Here is a 21,210-nt window from a genome sequence, read left to right as displayed (position 1 = left end):
AATAAAAATAATTGATTTATAAACTTTTAATTCAAAATATTGCATAAACAAAAAATATGAACATTGGAAAAATTTATTTGACAGAAATACAATTTGAGAAAATGTGGAGTTTAATACATTATGAATTGGACTTGTTATACAATAACAAGAAATGTAGTGCATTAATTATCTACAACAATGTATACATTATTTGTACATCAACTTCTCACAAATTTGTAGAAGATTTGTATTGGAAAATAGGAGATTTTCTCTATGAAATTTTAAAAGCCAATAAGCATAAAATTTTTGAGTCAGATAGATGGATTAGTGAATATACAATATTTTATAAAAAATATTTAGCCTTTGTTAAAAGTATAAATGAACTTGCTGATTATTTAAATCAATATATAACAACAAAATCTATATACAACTTTGCCTTTTTACTTTGGGAGAGATGTATTTTACAAAAATGTTTCAAATATAAAAAAATTAATTTAGGAGAACATATAATTTTTCATGATAATCCAGAAGAAATAAAAATATGTATAGAAAGTTTAAAAAATATAATTGTAGATCCGAAAATGCCACTTTTATATTATTCAGAAAGATATGAAAAATATGCTTTTTCTAATATAATTGATAAATGCACAGATTTTGTTAAAAAATCTAAAAAAGATGATATCTTTGAATATTTAGAAAGTGTAAATATTTTTATAAAAAATGAAAGAGTTAGAAGAAAAAATATTTTTTTAGAAGAATCTTGGAACAAGTTAGATTTAATAATTGAAGATATTTTAATTGTACAAAAAAAGAAATGGATAAAAAACGAGATTTATAAAATATTAATTGAACATAATTTACCAGTAGAAATATTAAATACAATTAGAAATAGCATGACTGATAATAAAAAATCTTTTAGTTCAGATGATTTTATTCCAGGTACTAGAAATGGGAATGCTCCCCAAGTTAAGAGTAATAGAATTAATGATTTTAAAAAAGAAACAAATTTACAATCAAATTGTAAAACAATTTCTAATTTTACAAAGAACGAAATGACTCATTTCCCCTTAAATGATTTTTATGCTTTATTTTCTAGTAATATTCAGAATTTATACACTTACACTACGCCTGCTTTAAAACAAATGAAAATTATCACGAAACATTTATCAATTGTAAAATTTTCTTCTGATATTTTAGAAAGTGTATTACTAAAATTTTTAACTAATCAAATATTAAGTTTTAATCATTTACTTGATAAAAATATTGAGACTTTGTACATTTTTTATACATTGTTCAATCATGTAGTCAAGGTAGGATTTCATAATTCTAAGATGTACAATTTAATTCTTAAGAAAAAGTTAAAAGAAGTTTATAATTCTCTTAATCCTTCATTAAGTACTAGACTTATCAAGTTTAGTAATTTAATTATTTCTGGAGATTGTGTATTAGAAAAAAAATACGTAACTTTAAGAAAAGGATTTATTGATTTTTACGCTAGAAGTGAAATTTGTAATTTTAATGAAGAAGAAGGCATTGATTATTGGGGAGACAATGAGTCATCGTCAAGTTCTAATAATGAAGAAATTTTAGAAGTTAATTATGAAGAAATAATACCATTTGATAATCCAGAGAAATTAAAATCTAAAGAAGAACCTCCAATGAAAAATCAAGTTTACACACATAAACGAAATGTAAGTCTACCTGATTTATCAAAGGCACCAAATGTTTCGTATAAAGACAGTGCGCTTCTTAGAGTGTTCGTTTATCTTTACGATTTGGTAGATGATAAAATAGATTTTTTTAAAAAATATCTTCGCGAAGTAAGTCGTCGAGTTCTTTTGTATGAGGTGAATTATTACAAAGAATTAGAGATTTTTACATTATTGACATGTGAAGATCGAGATTTAAAACTTAAAGGAGAAATCATGTTTAGTGAAATGAAAGATTTTACTAGTACAAAATCAGGTATAATTTTATTAACAGAATCTGCCTGGGCCTTGGATATTGAAAATATTAATATTAAAATTCCTGCTATTTTTACAGATAAAATGAAGAATGTAGAAAAAAGTAGAGTAAATTGGGCTTGGGAATACAGCGTAGTTGTTATAGAATTAGGAGATAAAGAGTTTAGACTTAATTTTCTACAATACATAATTATTAATTTATTTAATAACTATAAATTTATAACAAAATTAATAATTAAAAATGAGACAGGCATGACTCAATCTCTTTTAGAAATTACAGTAAAATCTTTAATAACTTCCAAATTATTAATCGCTGAAAATGATAAATTTATTTTAAATTGCAAATCAGAGACTACAAATGTAGTGGATTATTTTATTAAAGAAGATCTAAATAAAGAACATGAGATTGATAAAGAAATGTATTACCTCTGTAAAATATCTAATACAATGAAAAAATATAAAAATATGTCTGAGTCTGACACTTTAAAAACAATAAAAGAAATGCACACAGACAAATTTATCTTCTCGAATGACAATTTTAGCAGTAGCGTGAAAATTCTAATAGAAAAAGGAATTATAGAAAAATGTGAAGGTACCTTAAAATATATTCCATAACTAATATACAATAAATGTATACAATTACAATATTTTCTTTTATGTCAACATCATGTTCTAAATAATAGCCTTTGATTCAAATTAAAAACAACACATAACCATTTATGTCTTTTTATCAGTTTATTCGCAATCTTAAAAACTAACTGGCAAACAAAAATTGATTTTTGTGCAATGGACAAGTTGCAAATTTATTTTTATTCGATTTTTTCTTTACAAGTAACAACAAGGGAGAAACATTGCATGGGAACCAGGTGGAGCTGTGATTGATCCTTATCCACTAAAACTGTACGATTTTTTCTCTCTATAACTCCCCATATGACTTGCCGGCAAATAAGCTCTACAGAATCAAATCGAATTTTTGCACCTGAAGATGTTTTTCGTCCATATCTCAAATCGTGTCCAGGGTGACCATACAGAGGATATTTGACTAGTAACTCAAGAAGAGACATCGTCGTACTAGCATAAAGGTCTTCACTATCATCTATATCTCACACGCACCTCCACATCACAAACCAACCTTGTTTTGATACATATAAACATCGATAATTTTCTATATATATATATATTTGAATTACTCAGAGGTGTTCTCTTATTTCATTTAAGAGATGCTTCCGTATTAATGTTTGGTAGATCGCGAAATTTAGCGTTTAAAAACAGAGTTGTTTTTGGTTAGTTATAAGTCAACTTGGTAAAGACAAATATAAGCTCGATTTGCATGATGCGATAAATGATATTAAAATGACTGACAAATGTAATCTAAACCCAAAATAAGGTGCCCCAGTCCAGTGGTCAAAGGCGATGCTTTCATTGAGCAATGGCTGTGTTCGAATCTAGTTGCACCGATATTGTATGTACTTTCCATGATGCAGTTAAAACAAACAAGATGATGAAAATGCCCATGATAATATTATGTTGATTCAATACATCTTATATGGAAACGCACTTCAGTGCCGAAAAACAGTAATACTCCACTGGTAACTTAATTATACACAAAAGTATCTAATGGGTACGGCCAAGTTGGAACCCATAGCTGGTGCACTTTAATGTGGTTTCCTAGAGCTAACTATGAGACTAGACGAAGTAAAGCAATAGAAGGTCCAGTGGACCCTATCCTACAAGATTCTTACCTGCTGGCCGAAACCAATGGGAGACTGGTGATCAATGCAGTCCAATAAAAATGCCGGACTGTTAAATTGGCGGTATAAGGAGCCACATGTGCGATACAGATGATTGTGGGGACCTTTATGTTAGTACGATGATACATTTCCTCGGAATATTCAAATCTTGCCAGATATTTGTATCTGCTGTGAATCTTGCTAGACGTGATTAGCATGTTCTAATAGTCTCTAAGACAGAATAACATTGCTAGGATTATTGGAGGGAGTTTTAGTGAGTAAGAATCTCAAAGTATCAGTTGTATGAAAAATACAAAGACCTCTTTATATGTTTTCTTTTTTTCGAAAATTATTTTTCTATTTTTGTCCTCATTTATTTATGCTAATATTTTACAAATTTAATTATATTTTTAGGAACAAACAAACTTTTGTATATATTTTGGTCATCAATAAAATAGGCTAATAATCTTCATTTGTTTAATACATTTCTCAGTTATGATATTTCCCCCCTGTAACATGTCTTATAAAATTAACAGAGACAAGTCTGCAAATATTGAAGATGTTGATTTACACGAATCTATTAAAAATCTACAAGACGATATTCAGTCACTAGAGAAATCAATAATTTATTATGAAAAAAGACTAGAAATCTTAGAAATAGAAAACACTGATCTACGTAACAAAATACAAGAAAAAATAAAAAAATAAATAATTTTCTTACCCTCATGACTATAACTAATATTTTAAATGAACTGTACAATTTAGCCAAGTGGAAAGTTCAGAAAGAATATGTTGATAATTTAAATATAAAAGACGAGTATTTATGGCTAGTAGAAATAGACAAGATTTTTGATAAAATTCCTACTGATAGAAAAGATAAATTTTATTATCTTGTTGATAAATTATCAGTAAATATTAAAGATATAGATTTTGTTTGTAAACTAACAAATTTGTCATACTACATTGTCTGTACAAATATTAATAATTTCGAAGTAGCAGATATTTTTAAATATGCCATTAATCACAAGATATTTGACTATGATTTATTCAGTAAAATAGATTTTGATATTTCAGAAATTAAGGAGTTGCTTAAGAAGAAGACAGTGATAAACAGGGACTTCTTTTCTAAATACATAACAAATAAATTATAAGTTAAAATAAATACCCTACATTTGAAATTATTTTTAAGTTTTGACACGCAATATTCTTGATACCACAGACAATCGCTGCTTTGAATTCATTCATAGATTTTCACAGTTTTGCTACCAATAGACTTTTTTATTGCCCCCATGCACGTAAGTGTAAAAAATTTTAAATTTATTTTATATTTGGAAAATTAACAATAGTGCAAGTCGAAATTTAATAAATGTTACTGTTTTAGAATTTATATGTTACAATTTTGTCTTTTATGAATTATAGAAAATTTTTAGATTATATCATACAGCCTCCCAGATCAGGCCGCATAACTAAATTCATATTGTATTTGCTGCATGCGAGTTGTAAAGTTTACGAGGTATTGATTTTTGCTATATTTTTATTCATTTAAGTTATAAAGCGCTTTACTTTTGCTCTTATTTTTGTTTATATTCGCCTTCGGCAGCTGTCTTTACATTACAAGGTTGTTACGTAGCCAATACTACAGGTTCATATTCTCTTGGCGTGTGCCATACATATGTCTTACATTACTATATATACGAGTAAGTCTTTATCTCAATATTTTATCACTTGTACTAATATGCTGCATTTTGAGTCGACAAATGATCTAAGATATTTGTTAAGGCATCGATAAAAGCCTTATAAATGATTTTGATTGCAAAATATATATTATTTTCTATATAACACGGTTATAATCTTTATTCTTATGCTTCATTATATTGAATACATAGCAGAATGTTAGGTTAAATCAAAGGTATTGTAATTAAATTCTTTTGTTACTTTTTTATGTAGTTATTGAGTTATTTCGCATGTGTTTCTCGTAATTTCCCTGCGTTTTATTGGAATCCTTAAAATTTTTAATTTTTCGCGAGTTAAATATATTAAAAAGATATAAAAAATTTACAATCGTATAGATTTTTTTATTGTTGTCAATAGAGCTACAAATAATTCAATGTAGAAAGATATGCGCCAAAATACCATAAACCACATTTTACAATCATATAAAGTTACAATCAATTACCATATTTAAAATACTGTTTTGCGTGCTAACTGTTTTTTATATTTAAATGTGAAATTTGAACAAATGTAATAATATAAATATCATTTTATCATGTGTGTTTTGTATCATTATACTTTGTTAATCAATTATATTTAAGCCATGCGATACAATTTGATGCCATTGCAATATCGCCTAAGTGTTGCCTTAAGTCATCGCGCGATGTATATGCCCTGCTATATACTCTTGTAAAAGCTACAATAGAATAATGTAATAAATTTTATTTTACTTACTTAAAACATACGTAATTATTGCTTTTATTATTTTTTTAGTACATTAATTAAAATATTTACTAAATTCTAAAATTATTTCATCAGCCAGTGATTGTCTCAAATTATTCTTAAGAAATCCTAAATGTCCTCCCCATGGATTTATAATCAATAAAATATTTTTATTTTTTTGACATTCTTTTTTATTAATAATAAACTCTGGAATTATAGGATCATCACTAGAATTTAATATTAAAAATGGTACTTTAATATTTTTTAAATGTTTCACTGCTGACTCTTTTTTATAATATTTTGATAAATTTTTTATATTGAAAATTTTTTTTGTTAATAATTTATCAATTTCTCTTAATGATTTACACTTAAAAATTAAATCTAAATTCGCTGCATTTTTAAATGTCTCTTTGTTGCGCCTGATATATTTACAAAAATTGTAGGCCAAGAGCCTGTTAAAAAGTCTTTTTTTATATACCCATTTTTCATTTTTCATCCATTTTTCGATTTCGTAAAAATCGAAAGGAAGACAAATTGCTCCGCCTTTGATAATTCGTGGATTTAGGTTTTCTTTGCCTAAATATTTCGTGACCCAATTGGCTCCCATACTAAATCCGTAGATTTCCAAGGAACCACTAAAATTATGTAAAATAAATTCTATAGCCACGGTCAAATCCAAAGTCCAGCCAATATGAAAAAATATCGAATTGTTTAAAATTTCCTTAGTACCTCTGGCATTGAAACAGAATATTTTATAGCCTTCATTTTCAAAATGATGAGATAGGCCAATGATATATTTAGAATTACTTGACCCATTAAACCCATGAATTAGTAAAACATTCTTTTTTAAATCATTCGTGTTTTCGCACACATCAAGTACAATTTCTCCATCATACGGAACTTTAAGCCGATAACTTTTCCTTTTTATAGGCTGAACTATCCTATAAAGTTGTAAATAAGATTGTAAAACCCCAAAACTTGTAATAAAATTTGTCTTGTATTGTTGATGTAAACATTTCATTTTTTTAATATAATTTTCTTTACTTTTATGGTATTGTAGAAAATGCCTTTTACCAGTTTTTAGCAAATAATAAATCATGTATAAAATTAATAGACCGAGTCTGTTGACATTCATCAGCTGTAAAACATTATTCCGTAAAATGTATATCATTTTAAAGGGTGATAAAATAAAAATTTTAAATTTGATTAAATTAAGCCAAAGATTTTAATTCACTTGACTTTTTCAATATTTAAATGCATAACATTTTTAATGAATTAAATTTTATTATTTTTTGATTTGGTTAATTTAGATATATTGTCAGATATCATTTTTAAATTAAGTTAATTTTATTAATAACGAGATTTTGTTGTTTTTTGCTACTGTTCATTTTTTAAGGAGAGCCTGTCCCTTTTTACAATTAATTTTAATTAACATTTGATAACTTTAAATAATGGGGAAAGGGGAAGTCCCCTTAAAAATAGAGGCTATATTTTTAAAATTTATAAAACAGTCGTATTTTAAAATATTTATTTTAATTTAACAAGACGCTTCTTCAAGCATCTTTTTATATAATTCCTCTATTTCTTTAATATCAATTGGATTGATATTTAACATTTTCAATAATTTGTGCTCGCAGTCTTTCTTTACTGTTTTTAATGTCCCAGTACATTCGTCATTAACTTTATTAATAAGAACTTTGACAGAAGAGAGATAATTATTGTCATTGACAATTTTCTTTTTGTGTGCCGTGGTCGGTACCAACTTTCTATTGAGACATGTCATTATTTCATTTAATAACGGCTCATTTAAAATTTCACTATTTATGAGAATATGAGGATTGTCATGTTTGGCTCCGCTAAGCGGCTCAGTGGACAAAATACAATAGGCAGACTCCTGCTTTTTAGCAAGACAATAAATTTCATATCTGTGGGGTTTCAGATCACAATTGAGAAGAATGTAAAGCTTAGTGGAAGACATGTTAGACAATAAACTTCTAGTAGAAAGGAAATTATCTTTATGAATTTCTATATCAAAAGAGGAAAGAGAAGAAGTTAATTGAGGAAGCAAATGTTTGGTATCATTTAAAAAAATTAAAACTGGCATTGGGGTGAAAAATATTATTTAGATTTGGTTTGTGTTTAAATAAATTGAATAGAATTTGTAACGCTCCTGTGTAATTTTTTTAATTATATTTATCTTGACTTTAGATGTTTACATACGTAAAACGGGGTCACTTATGGAATTTGCTTCTACAATTTTTTATTACTGTGGCAATGTTAAGCTTTAAAGCCATATTTTATGCTTTTATTGCTTCTTATACGTGTAGTTTATCTCTAATTTATTTTTAAAATGTTTTTTTCGACATTATAATTTTTATAACAAACATTTCAAAATTGACACATTAAAAACAAACTATGAATGTCTTACTGTATTTACTGTTGTTATATGTAAAATTAGACAAGTAATAAAACATAATTTTATAATATTTGCCTAATGATTATTATAACCGATTATTCGAACATTTTATAGAACTTAATACAAAGGTTTTGAATTAATGTGTCTTTTATTACTTCTTAATTTTTTTGTTCAGTTTTTAAATATTATGACAACTTAGACTATTTAAAAGGTATTACGAAAAAAAAGGTTGTAATATGAACTAATGGAAAAAAAACTATTCTACCCAAACAAAGTATTTAATGGGATTGCCCCTAATTTAAATTTCAAAAGGATTCTGAAAAAAATGCATGTTAAATAAAAATTTTAATATTTTACATAATACTGAATTTAATTTATATAAAAATGAGATGTTATATTATAGAATATAATCAAAAGAAAAGACCCTGTTTTTTAATGTATCAAAATATAATTGTGGCTTTGTTTTACTTATTAGATATATTATGTCTTTCATTTTAAAATGTAATGTAAAAAGATCTTTGATTTTGCAATTTTTTAAGTTTTTTAGACTAATGAAAAACTAATAACTTTTATTCTTCTTAAGAAACTAGAGGAAAGATCTATTTTTTGGATTCTAGTTTTTTTTAAAAAAATTATGACAAAAAAAATAAAAAATCAACCTTTAATATTTTTATTTGATATTACAAAAATATAAACAAGTAATCATCGCAAACTTTTGTTTGTTTGACTTCTTTATTATCCATATTGATAAAAATTTTATACAGTAAAAAATGTTCTCTCTTCTTATTGATTTTAATCTTCTTATTTTGAAGTACCAATAACATTTCTACTATATTACAAAAACGAATAGAAGCTTCATCGTGGTTTTTATTATTTTTCGCATCTTCTAAATCTTTTATTAATACATCAAAAAGCGGTATCTCTTTTTTACTGTCTGTATGTACATTTTTTTCATAATTTTTAATATTATAAAAAACTAATTTGTCTAAAATTTTCTTTTCAAGTTTATGCCGTAAAAAAGCTTTCTTTATACAATCAGCTGAATTGTAATTCTCTTTCTTTAGTAAATATTTTAATACTTTAAGAAAATATGAGTGAAATTTTTTATCTTTAAGTAGTTCATAAATGTAATTGATTAATCCAGTGTTCTTGTTTTTTAGGTATGTGATTTCAGAAGTCAAAAGATCTGCTGGTTTGATATTTTGCAATAGAAATATATCTAATTGTGTTATTAATGTACTAAGTTTTTTTGGTGATATTTTATAAATTTCTAATGACTCTGCCTTGGCTGCTTTATATAAATAGAGTCTAGGATTAGAACTTATTTTAGAAATGTAATATGAATACGGAAGATATTTTTTATTCCAATACCTCTCTTTCTTTTCAGGTTCAACCTTCTCGTTAATTAATAAATTATTAATACTTTCGTTAATACTCATCTCATCATCACTAGCTTCGACCTCTTTGTTAATATTCTTGTTCATTTCATTTATTTTTTCGTCGACGAACACTTCATCCTGAGACTTTTCGTTTTTGCTATTGGAAAAATTACTTGCATCATTTTTATTATCTATACTTCTATCATATAATTCGTTTAATAAAAAATATATTTTTTCTATATTATCCATATTACTTAATAAATGAGTTTGTAATTATATTAGTCAGTTATGAAACTTGTTTTGGTTTGTTACATTACGTTTCACATTTTATATATAAATTTTTGCATTATTGTTTCACAATGATATTAGTACTATTAATAGGCAATGCTTTCTCGTTTATAATCTCGAAATATGATCCAAATCTACTTAGTGGACAAAAAGAGATCTCAGGATTCTTAAAAGATCATAGCAAGACTGTGGATGTTAAATCTTTTGGAGATATATCTATTATAACTTACAATATGGAAAAGAAAACGCATTTTAATTCTAATGAACAAACTAATGATTTAATAAAGCTAATTGATAACACACATGTGCCAATATTGTGCCTTCAGGAAGTTGATGAAGACCAACTTAAAGATTTGAGGAGTAGGATACTGCCTCATTATGGCATTGTTGAAGGTGAAACATCTAAAGTTATTAGTCCTACCAATGGAAACACGACATTCGACCCGATTTTATACGACACTGAAGAATTACGAGTTCTCAATTCCGGAGTTTTTAAAACAAATGATACGTTAGTTAAAAATGCTTTTGCTTCGTGGGCGTTGTTTAAAATGATTAAGAAAGATATTGAATTTATAGTTATTAATATAAATCTTTACAGCACTAAATCTTTGGTTGACTCTCTTGAGCTTTCATCAATTTTGTATGATATAAATAATACTGAAGCTATTAAAAATAAGGTAATAATAATGGGCGGTACTATAAATGCCTTATCTGACAATACTAAAACGTTACTTAATAAAAAATTTGTTAAGTTGAGTAATTTCAATAAATCAGAAAATGAATCGAAGAATACAATGAATACTTATATGGATGTACGAAATAATACAGAAAGAGACTATATTGTAGCTTTAAATACTAGTACCATGAAAGTACAACCTGTATACAGTGCGGTATTGAGAAAATTTAAAAATGGCGCTAGATTTCCTGTTCACAGTATTGCTAACCTTGCTAGTAATTAAATTTATTCAATAAAAATTTTACATTTTTATTTGCCGTCTTATTTGTTATTGTGCCATCCCATTACATTTTTGCATTATTAATTTGTTGACATGTAATTAAAAATTATAATTTCACGTTTTATGAGCTGGCTTTCAATGATTCTTATAAATTTGCGCTTAATATAAATAGATAAACATCTATTTCTAAAAATAAATGTATCTTACGAGGCGTATGCCATCTGGGTATTTTATTTTGGGCGTTAGCTACTTAGAATCTAAAATATATTGGTATAGTGATAAAGTCCAATAATTTAAAAAAGACTGTTTATTTATTTACTGTGTATATCATTAACTTAATGTTGTTTTAATATGTTTTTTACAATGCAATTAACTTACAATATAAAAATTTTACTTAAATTATTTTTTTTACTGATCAAATTTTACTTGTGATTCATGTATAAAAACAAAGCAAATGCACATATTAGTCTAATAAAAATATAAAATATATCATTTAAAACTTAATATTATAGGTATCTCATACAATAAAATTTAAGAGCCAATGTAGATGGGGACTGCACATACAAATTAATTGTTTCTTTTAAAAATTTGTCAGGAAAACTAGGCTTTTAAGTCTCTGCGAAATTTCAGAACGTTTTATTTAAAAAATGAAAAAAGTAAAATTTTTTAATCAAAATTATGTTGCTATTTGATTTATATTGGTAATAAATATGTTAAAATGTATCATTTATAACTTTAGATTAAGATTTATATTCAAAGAAAAGGCTAAAAACAGCACAACGGACAAATGTAATATCAATCCAATTGTTATATCATTAAAGAATAAGAAATTTTAACTTGTATATATGTTAGTTCTAATATTGTAACTTAGTAAATCGATAGTATAAATCTGTTAATGTAATAAAATTATTAAAAAAACATTGTCAAAAACACACGATATGGATGGAATTTTCATTAAACTAATTGTAACTATTTAATTTAAGGATCTATAATATCACAGGGGAAATGTATTAAAATGTATAGACTGTAATTCAAAAATTAAGGCATCCTGTATAAGTGCATCTCAAATTCTTATACCATTCAAAAGAAGCTTATATATAGACAAAGAAATTTTTAGAAGGAATATAATAAAGTATTATGAGTATGATATATTATCATTTTCGTAAGTATAATTATACTCTTTTTCATTTTGTAGCAAGATGTTTTTATATTTTTCATATGGTAAATGGGAATATAAAGAGTTAAAAATTTTTAACTATAAAAAAGCTTCCGCAAAACTTTCACATTTAGAAAGATCATGTTAAGCAATAAAAAAAGACAATTAAAAGTCTAATTAAATATAAAATAAGCAGAAAAATGTGAATTTTTTCTTTAGTAAGAATAAAATGAAATAAGATGTGACACAAGAAATTCTATTAAAAATTTATAAACTAAATTAGTGTTTGTTTGTCTTTGAATTTACAAGACATTTGTTTTTTATAATAAAATTAAAATTTATTTAAGTAAATCCGCACTAATATTCCTAAATCCTCTTTCAATTCTAGCTGGTCTGGGAATATTCTTCTGTGATGAAGTAAATAATTCGTGTTTCTTTCTCACTACTCTACTTGGTATTGTCCATTTTACTAATTTAGGATTGATTTTTCTAGAAATGAGAGATCTCTCTTTTTTATTGGCAGTGAGTTGTTGTTTACCATCATTGGTAATTCTTACAGTGGATGATCCTTTTGGGATTGCTCTTCCTGAATAAATTGAAATTCCGTCTATCATTTTGGGGATAAAAAAAAAACAAAAAAATCAAAAAGAAATAATTTGATTTAGGGGCTTCAAAGATACTCAAAAAGAAAATATTATTTAGTCCTATGAGTTATTTATAAACAAGATAAAGATAAGTACTTTCTTTATAGACAAAACAGAATAAAATGACACTTTATTGCCTGTTGATGTATCATAAAATAATGAAGATTTTTTCTTTTTGTGTTTTTTTCGGGGGAGAGTAAAATTTTCCGCATAAACTTGGCATAAATTTATAAGATGTGTTTTCAGAACAGGACAAAGTCATAATATCTTTGTAAACTGCCTATTAAGAAACCATAAATTTAAATAAATTGCTTATTTTGTTTGGGTAAATTTAATCTCTTTTTTTTTATACCCAAAATGAATAATGTCTTGCTGCCAAAAAAAGCTCAGAAGCATCAATTCCCTACAGAAGAATTGATTTTAAAGGAAAATCACCAAGACCACACTCTTTGGATAAATTATGATGCATTGATAATCTTAGAAACTTTTAAAAACAATTCAACTCAGGCTAGTCATTTTTTAATCGCGATCGCGGAGCCAGTAAGCAGGCCGAAATATATTCATGAATATCAATTAACTTCATATTCTTTATATGCCGCTGTAAGTGTCGGTTTATCTACTGACGATATTTTGACAACTTTATCACATTTTTCAAAAAATTTTATGCCCAGATCTGTAAAAAATTTTATTATTGAATGTACGTTAAGTTACGGGAAAATTAAACTATTAATACGATTTAGTAAATATTTTATAGAAGCTTCTAATAAAGAAATCTTGAATAAACTTTTAAATGACCAAGTTATTAGAAATAATTTGACTATTAGTGAAGATAATGTGGAAGTTACAAACGTAGAATTAATAAAAAAGAGATGTATAGAAATTGACTATCCATTAATTGAAGAATACGATTTTAGAAATGATGACACTTTAGAAAATTTAGAAATAGATTTGAAGCCTTCTACTATTATTAGATCTTACCAGGAAACATGTCTAAATAAAATGTTTTGTAATGGAAGAGCTAGATCAGGAATTATTGTTTTGCCCTGTGGCTCTGGTAAAACACTCGTAGGAATAACTGCGCTGACTACTATAAAAAAATCATGTCTAATTTTGTGTACATCTGCTGTCTCTGTAGAACAGTGGAAGCAGCAGAATATGTTTTTTACTAATATAAACGGCGAGAGTATTTGTAGATTCACGTCAGACCACAAGGAATGGTTTACAAAAAAAAGTGGAATATTAATTACTACTTACACCATGTTGGCATATAACGGGAAAAGATCAGCAGAGGCGCAAAAGATCATGGACAATATTCAAAATACTGAATGGGGCCTTCTTCTCCTGGACGAAGTACATGTAGTCCCTGCTATGATGTTTAGAAAAGTTATATCACTCGTGACTCATCATTGTAAATTGGGCCTAACTGCCACTTTGGTCAGGGAAGACGACAAAATCGAAGACTTAAATTTCCTCATCGGCCCAAAACTCTACGAGGCGGATTGGCAAGATTTAAGCGCAAGAGGCCATATAGCAAAAGTAGAATGTTTCGAAGTTTGGTGTGGAATGACAGGAGATTTTTATAGAGAATATCTTATACAAAATAGTCGAAAGAAAAGACTTTTGTCGATTATGAATCCTACTAAATTCCAAGTCTGTGAATATTTAATTAATATGCACGAAGCCAAAGGCGACAAAATTATCGTCTTTTCTGACAGCGTCGCAGCTTTGAAATCATACGCCCTGAAACTTGGTAAGCCGTACATTTACGGGCCTACTGGACAAACAGAAAGAATGAGAATTCTAAAACAATTTCAAACAAATCCTTTAATAAACACAATATTCCTTAGTAAAGTCGGAGATACGTCAATTGATTTACCAGAAGCCACTTGTCTTATCCAAATATCTTCTCATTTTGGATCAAGAAGACAAGAAGCGCAAAGACTTGGGCGTATTCTCCGTGCAAAAAGGAGAAATGATCCGGATTTTAAAGTGTTTTTCTATTCTTTGGTTAGCAAAGACACAGATGAAATGTTCTATTCCTCAAAAAGGCAGCAATTTCTAGTAGACCAAGGCTATTCCTTCAATATCTTGACTGAAATAAACGACATACAAAAAAATGAAAAAAGAGTCTACAAGACGAGATCGCAACAAAAAGAATTATTAGTATCAGTTCTTTTATCATCAGATAAAGAATTAGAGAGTGAAGAGAACGAAGAAGACAAAGAAGATGTAGGTGTGTATTCTGGGTTATTAAAAGGCTCTACTGGTATTGACGGAATGGCTTACATGGAGACGAATGAAAGAAAAAGCCTTGGGAAAAATAAAAAAGCAAAGAAATAAAATTTGTAAAGTAAACGAACTATAAAAAAAATTTTAATTTTTTTTATAAATTTAGAAAAAGTGGATTTTTTTGTAAAATCTTTAATATTTCTCATCATAAAGCGCTTCAAGGCTTGCTACACTCCGAGTTGCGTAATTGTAAATGCACAATCTTCGAGTTGAAATGACCAAATCTTCTTTGACTCTCATAAAACTCCCCGGATTTCCAAATTTCCCTAAAAAATCTGGAGCTCCCCAGACAGTCACTGCATTTCTATTGGGAAAATGAAATTTATAACCTTCAAAAGCAAATTGATGACTTCTTATAATATTCGTCAAATCATTACATTCTAAAAAACTATTTGCTACATCTGCCCCATATAAACTGCCTATACCTTGTTTGTTACTTTTAAAGCCTTCTTCGTCGTGTGGATCACTGCAAAGAATATCTTCGTAAATATCTGAAGTGTCAAGCACAAACCTGTCAATTCGTTTTAATTTATTAACTGACATCGTCTTAGGACTAATTCCTCCGTGGACGCAGAATATTCTACCATCAACAATACAACCAACATTAAAAAAACTAAATACTTCACAGAGAAGTCTCCAAATATAAACATCGTACTTTTTTAATATTTCGTCATACAACCCATAACTTTTTGAGACAGTTTTCTGTTCGTGATTTCCTCTAATAAGATAAATATTTTCTGGATATAAAATTTTATAAATTAATAGAAGAAAAATGCATTCAGTTGAGTTTTCTCCTCTGTCTACGTAATTACCAAGGAAAATGAACTTTTGTTTACTCGGATCTCCTTCCATTTTAAATACTTCTACTAGATCGTAAATTTGACCATGTATGTCACCACAAACAAGAACTGGACTTTGTACATTTGGCAAATTTGATTCTTTAATAAGAACTTCTATCGCCTTTTCACAAATTTCTTGAATTTCATTAGTAGTTAAAAGAGTTAAAGAAAGAATCTTGTTTATACATTTTTTGTACATAAAGGGTTATTGGTATTGTTTAGGGCTATAAACAATTAAAGATATCTCTCATATAAATAAATAAATTATAAGTTGAAGATAATGCATCTTTTTGTACGTTTTTATTAACGCAACTACTTCAAAAACAATAGTTTATTAAATTTTTTATTCTAGTAGTTCCATTGATTGTTGCAATTAGAGCCAATTATTTTATTCCAATTTTTAGAAAGCATTTTACAATGCACTCATACAAATGTAAACGATTTAATAGTAACTTCCTTTGAATCTAGTTGCTTAGTTTTTAATTTTTTTTTTCCATATAATTCTCCCTTACTTTACTCGTTAAAGAAAGATTAATTTTCTTATCTGTCTATAAACTAGGTTAATTAATTCATTGTAAAAGCTATAATTTATATTCATCAAGAAAACAAAAACCTACAATTTATAATATATTTATTAATTAGATATCTTTTATATTTTATTCTATGCCAATGAACTATTTTCACTTTTTTCAAAAAAAATTTAATTATGGTTTATAGATTTTCTTTCTAACTGCAAATTTTAATATAACTATAAATTTGTAAAAAAAATTTTTCTCCCATTGAGAATCATTGTGGAAAATTTTTTTTTTGCCAATTTTATAAATTTACAATTTATAGAATAAACATATGCAAAATTAAAATTTAAACATCTTACTGCCAGAAATTAAACTAATTTATTTATGAGTTGACTTATAAAATAAAACTTTTGCCAATTTTAATTTGTAAAAGACGTTATTGATTTAATAAAAAGACTATACAAATGTTAATTTTAAAATCTTTGCATTCTTACTTCTATTTTTTTAATTTTAAGGCATTTGTAGTTATACATCTTCAAGAATATTATCACTAGTATGATGAATAAAATACTATATAACTTATTTGTGGCACTACTTGATAATTTTTATAGATCTTTACGTTGATTATATTTTAGTAATTTGTGCATTGTAAGTAATATTTATAAATATGTTATATAAAACGATGGCAAAAAGGATTTGCACAAAAAAAATATAAAGCTGTCTTTGTGGTGAGTATAATTCTTCCTCAGGAATTAAAGCTTTCTAAATTTAGCTCAATACTGAAGCATATTTAATTTTCAGTTGTTATATCGACATAAAAAAATTGCATTTACTTTTTTCTACAAACTTCACTAAATTTATAAAATTTCTCTATAAAAACATACATCTTTGTGGTTTTCATTCTTTCTCTGCATGCTCTATTTTTTGGCATTAAAAACAAAACACTACATAAAAATTTTATTGCTATTGTAAGTGACGCTTTATTAAAAATTATATCTGATGTGCACCAACAAGCATAAAAGCCTCTCAAACACTTATATTGATTTTAGAAACATAGTTTGAAAATCGTTATTCAAGCTATCATTCAAGAAAAATTTATTCAGCATTCAAATTTTTTTACAGAAATACCCGTTTTTATAATATTTTTATTGGTAAAAAAATCTACACCACGACAAAGTAGCCGCTCTGTGTAGATAGTTAAGTTATTTTGATTATAAGAAACATTTGATATAGATATTGTTAAAGATAATTGTAAGTTAAAGGATACATTTATTGATATATATATATATATATCTTCAGCATCCCCGCGATAAATTTAGAACTGAGTGATGCAATTACTTACACTTCCTACGCCTACTACATGGCTTTCAAAATAAAAATGCATTTTTTTTAGTTAATTGACCATGGGCTGCGCTTTACTCTTTCGCGTCTTACTATCCCTTCTTGTATTAGTCTTTACGGCACTTCTTTCCCTGTTAAAACACTAATAGTCTATGGGCATGTGGACTATCTTTGCACATGTCTCCCCAACAATGAAACCGGATTTTATCCGCCTATCTCATTTTTCAACGACACAAAGTTTCTTTTAAATTTTTTGAACACTAGGGATTCGGCTACTAGCTACGATAGCTTAAATGTTAATGGTATAATGTACCACTCCATACATCTGCACGTCTCTTATGCTAGATCTTATTACAGTCAATACTGTTTCTTAATAGCTCTTCTTTGCACCTCCACATCTTCACCTGTCCGGGTCCGGCGACTAGTCCAAGCCATCGCCTTTTTTTCTGTTAGACAACCAACCATCCCCATTCTAACCTATACTGCATTTTTTGTACGTCAAATGCCTCGACGAAACTTACAACCTCTTCTTTTTTTTTGTTTGGGTTCAATAATTTTATACAATACCATGTTTAAGATAATTGTAAGTTAAGAGTTAAATTTATTGATATATATCTTCAACAGATATATAAAAAAAAATTTAAATATTTACGTTGTAAATCAAAAAAAACTTAAGAAATAAAATCATCTAGTCTAATTATATCTCTAAAAGTTCAATAAAGTCTATATAATTGCTAAACCTTATAATTCAGACATAAAACAATGCAATAGTTTAAGTTTAAACAAAATAAGGCGTTTAGCTTTGTGGTTGTACTATAAACATAAAATAGACTTAATTACTGGACAATATTCAAGTTTATTAAAAAAACTATTCTTAGTTCTTTTTTGATCTGCAGAATAGGCCCAAGAAAAAAAATTGGCCTCTTACGCAATTGAAAAAATACAAGAATCTTGCACAGAAAATTTGTATGTGTTGCACTAAGCGTATTGTACAATTTATTTTCTTTCTTATCTTAAAAAATATATAGATAATTGCAATTTAAAAAAAGAAGTGCAAGAAAAAGTTTAGAGCAGACGCCCGAACAAGCTACATACAATATTAAAAATAAAAATGACATTTCGGAGGCAATATTGCACAGTAATTTCATTTATAGATTCTATAAAATCTAGGAGCTTCTTATTAGCTAACGGTAATCTGAAAAATTATACATTGAAATTTTTTGAAACAACTTGAAAACAAATAAAAGTTTTATCTATCTATGATATAAAAGCATATTTTGCAATTAAATAATATCTTTTGCTGAAAGTAAACCTGAAATTGTTTATTAGTTTTCTTATTACATTAGAATATGAAAATTTTATAAATGTTAAATTTAAGTAGTTTATAAAATTTATCAAGTTTTTGAGTTGGAATTTGGAATGGGTATTTATAAAACATTATAATCTTTTTACAATTAAAATATGTAAATACCACCACCAACTCTAAGCTTGGGAAAGTCCTGGTTTATTACAACTAAAAAAGGTTATTAAAAATTTATTATGTTTTTTAAAATAAATTTGTAGATCGTGAGAAAAGCAATTTGAGGGCTATAAAGCACTATTTTACTTTAAAATTTTTTATAAAATTTAAATATAGTAACATCTTAAATATGAGTAACATTTATACAAAAAGTAATAAAAAAAATTACATCTAAAATCATTCTAACATCTTGTAAACAAAAACTTTATTGAAACAAATTTTTAGAGAAAGTGTCAAAATTATTTACATTATTTTTAGATAAATGTAATGTTTTATTATGTAATTCTATTGGTGCACAAAAAATTATAAAAAATAAAATGTGGTTAATTTATGGACCTTCCTGAATTAGACAAAATTCCTATAAATCTTGTATTAAATACAATTCCATACAAAAACTCTTTTTTAAATAAAAAAATAATTAATAAAATTAGAGAACTTATAGATCTAAGATATAAATATAGCCGCAATTGGAATCTGATGTTTTCAACCTATGAACATGGATTTTCATATAAATCTTTAATCTCATCTTTTTTAGGTAAAAAGAAGCCATTTATTTTATTAATTAAAACAAATAATACAGTAATAGGAATATATTTTGAAGAACATTTAGAATTGGCATTAAACCCATATGGTGCACGAAAAGTTAAATTATTTAATGAACATGAAGTAATTTCATTAAAACTTAATGAAGTCAAAATAATCTGTAATGAAGAATTTTTAGCTTTTGGATGTAGTGAGGGCGTTTATAGTATTTTTATTAAAAAAACAATCAGAGAAGGTGAACAGAATGTTTTTGTTAAAAACGATAAAAAATTTAAGATAAATTATTTGGAAATTTGGAATATCATTGAATAAAATTATATTTTTATAAAATAAAAAAATTTAGAAGACAATATAAAAAATTATTCAGATAGACAAAAAATTCTTACCAACAAAGAGCATTCGGTCAATATGATTTTTACTTTGCCTGGTAGAAAAAATCCTAAGAAGATATAATATAACTGATTCCAAAACTTTATCCATGAATTGTTCAATAAGTGTCATAATCTTTTTTTTAAGAACATAATGGGATACACAAAGTCAATAGGGAAAACACAGCTTAGTATCATGTCTAATTCTCTAGTTTATATTCAAATTTTTATAATTTTTCGTTAGAAACAGTTTCTTTTCTTCAAAATAGTTCTTTATTGAACAATTTTTTTTTTATTTACTAGAATATTGGAAATTACTGTTCGTTATTTTATTTTATAATCTTTATGATTAACACTCATTATCAACTTGTTTTAATGATTGTCTTTCGCGCAATAAAATAGTCAAATTATGTAATGGGGTTCAATCGGCTCATATTAGGTGAATTTCTACAATTTTATCCCTTATTACAATTACACTTTTCTTGACATCAAATTTCTAATATATGCTTTTTTATCCTATCTTTTTTTGTCAATTGCCTAATATATTCATGACACTATGTATTTGATTTTTCATTAAATTCTTATTCAGATCTTTGTTTTTTCTAAATCATTTTAGGTCTAGACTTAAATCTAGAAGCTCTCGCTAGACCATCTTGTCCAAGAGCTTTATGATGAAAAAAAGCTACATGACTATATCGCAATTTTTTTTCGCTTTATTTGCTAAGTAGTCCTTTCGTTTTAGTTTGTTTTTAGACACTGTAAGACTTAAAGACGGGCAACCCTTCATATATGTTTTTTTATCTCCAATCTAAGAAATTGAAAATAAACATAAAGTATTCAAATCTTTCTGT

General features: G+C 26.6%; 10 protein-coding genes across 10 annotated transcripts; 5 read left to right on the top strand and 5 right to left on the bottom strand.

Moving 5' to 3' along the window:
* Positions 1–56: 56 nt before the first annotated feature.
* On the top strand, positions 57–2,558 carry VNE69_03269 (cullin-like protein; the record flags this gene model as incomplete). Its single annotated transcript, XM_065473131.1, has 1 exon — positions 57–2,558. The coding sequence occupies one exon, from the start codon at positions 57–59 to the stop codon at positions 2,556–2,558; it is 2,502 nt and encodes an 833-aa protein (XP_065329203.1).
* A 1,631-nt stretch (positions 2,559–4,189) lies between these two features.
* Positions 4,190–4,824, top strand: VNE69_03268 (uncharacterized protein; the record flags this gene model as incomplete). The annotated part of the gene is made up of 2 exons (XM_065473130.1): positions 4,190–4,349; positions 4,451–4,824. 2 exons carry the CDS (start codon positions 4,190–4,192, stop codon positions 4,822–4,824), a joined length of 534 nt encoding a protein of 177 aa, XP_065329202.1.
* A 1,337-nt stretch (positions 4,825–6,161) lies between these two features.
* Positions 6,162–7,277, bottom strand: VNE69_03267 (alpha/beta-hydrolases superfamily protein; the record flags this gene model as incomplete). The annotated part of the gene is made up of 1 exon (XM_065473129.1): positions 6,162–7,277. One exon carries the CDS (start codon positions 7,275–7,277, stop codon positions 6,162–6,164), a length of 1,116 nt encoding a protein of 371 aa, XP_065329201.1.
* Positions 7,278–7,643: 366 nt separating this feature from the next.
* Positions 7,644–8,210, bottom strand: VNE69_03266 (KTI12-like protein; the record flags this gene model as incomplete). The annotated part of the gene is made up of 1 exon (XM_065473128.1): positions 7,644–8,210. One exon carries the CDS (start codon positions 8,208–8,210, stop codon positions 7,644–7,646), a length of 567 nt encoding a protein of 188 aa, XP_065329200.1.
* Positions 8,211–9,202: 992 nt separating this feature from the next.
* Positions 9,203–10,150, bottom strand: VNE69_03265 (uncharacterized protein; the record flags this gene model as incomplete). Its single annotated transcript, XM_065473127.1, has 1 exon — positions 9,203–10,150. The coding sequence occupies one exon, from the start codon at positions 10,148–10,150 to the stop codon at positions 9,203–9,205; it is 948 nt and encodes a 315-aa protein (XP_065329199.1).
* A 110-nt stretch (positions 10,151–10,260) lies between these two features.
* VNE69_03264 (putative endonuclease/exonuclease/phosphatase family protein) lies at positions 10,261–11,148 on the top strand (the record flags this gene model as incomplete). The annotated part of the gene is made up of 1 exon (XM_065473126.1): positions 10,261–11,148. One exon carries the CDS (start codon positions 10,261–10,263, stop codon positions 11,146–11,148), a length of 888 nt encoding a protein of 295 aa, XP_065329198.1.
* Positions 11,149–12,639: 1,491 nt separating this feature from the next.
* On the bottom strand, positions 12,640–12,915 carry VNE69_03263 (ribosomal protein eL24; the record flags this gene model as incomplete). Its single annotated transcript, XM_065473125.1, has 1 exon — positions 12,640–12,915. One exon carries the CDS (start codon positions 12,913–12,915, stop codon positions 12,640–12,642), a length of 276 nt encoding a protein of 91 aa, XP_065329197.1.
* Positions 12,916–13,302: 387 nt separating this feature from the next.
* Positions 13,303–15,285, top strand: VNE69_03262 (DNA repair helicase RAD25; the record flags this gene model as incomplete). Its single annotated transcript, XM_065473124.1, has 1 exon — positions 13,303–15,285. The coding sequence occupies one exon, from the start codon at positions 13,303–13,305 to the stop codon at positions 15,283–15,285; it is 1,983 nt and encodes a 660-aa protein (XP_065329196.1).
* An 81-nt stretch (positions 15,286–15,366) lies between these two features.
* On the bottom strand, positions 15,367–16,272 carry VNE69_03261 (serine/threonine-protein phosphatase 4 catalytic subunit (PP4C); the record flags this gene model as incomplete). Its single annotated transcript, XM_065473123.1, has 1 exon — positions 15,367–16,272. One exon carries the CDS (start codon positions 16,270–16,272, stop codon positions 15,367–15,369), a length of 906 nt encoding a protein of 301 aa, XP_065329195.1.
* A 3,506-nt stretch (positions 16,273–19,778) lies between these two features.
* On the top strand, positions 19,779–20,303 carry VNE69_03260 (oxidation resistance protein; the record flags this gene model as incomplete). Its single annotated transcript, XM_065473122.1, has 1 exon — positions 19,779–20,303. The coding sequence occupies one exon, from the start codon at positions 19,779–19,781 to the stop codon at positions 20,301–20,303; it is 525 nt and encodes a 174-aa protein (XP_065329194.1).
* Between the last annotated feature and the right edge of the window lie 907 nt (positions 20,304–21,210).

This window comes from Vairimorpha necatrix, chromosome 3, assembly GCF_036630325.1.
Source record: "Vairimorpha necatrix chromosome 3, complete sequence".
Taxonomy (NCBI): Eukaryota; Fungi; Microsporidia; family Nosematidae; genus Vairimorpha; species Vairimorpha necatrix.
The sequence above is the reverse complement of the archived record's forward strand: the minus strand, read 5'-3'. Positions and strand labels throughout refer to the sequence as shown.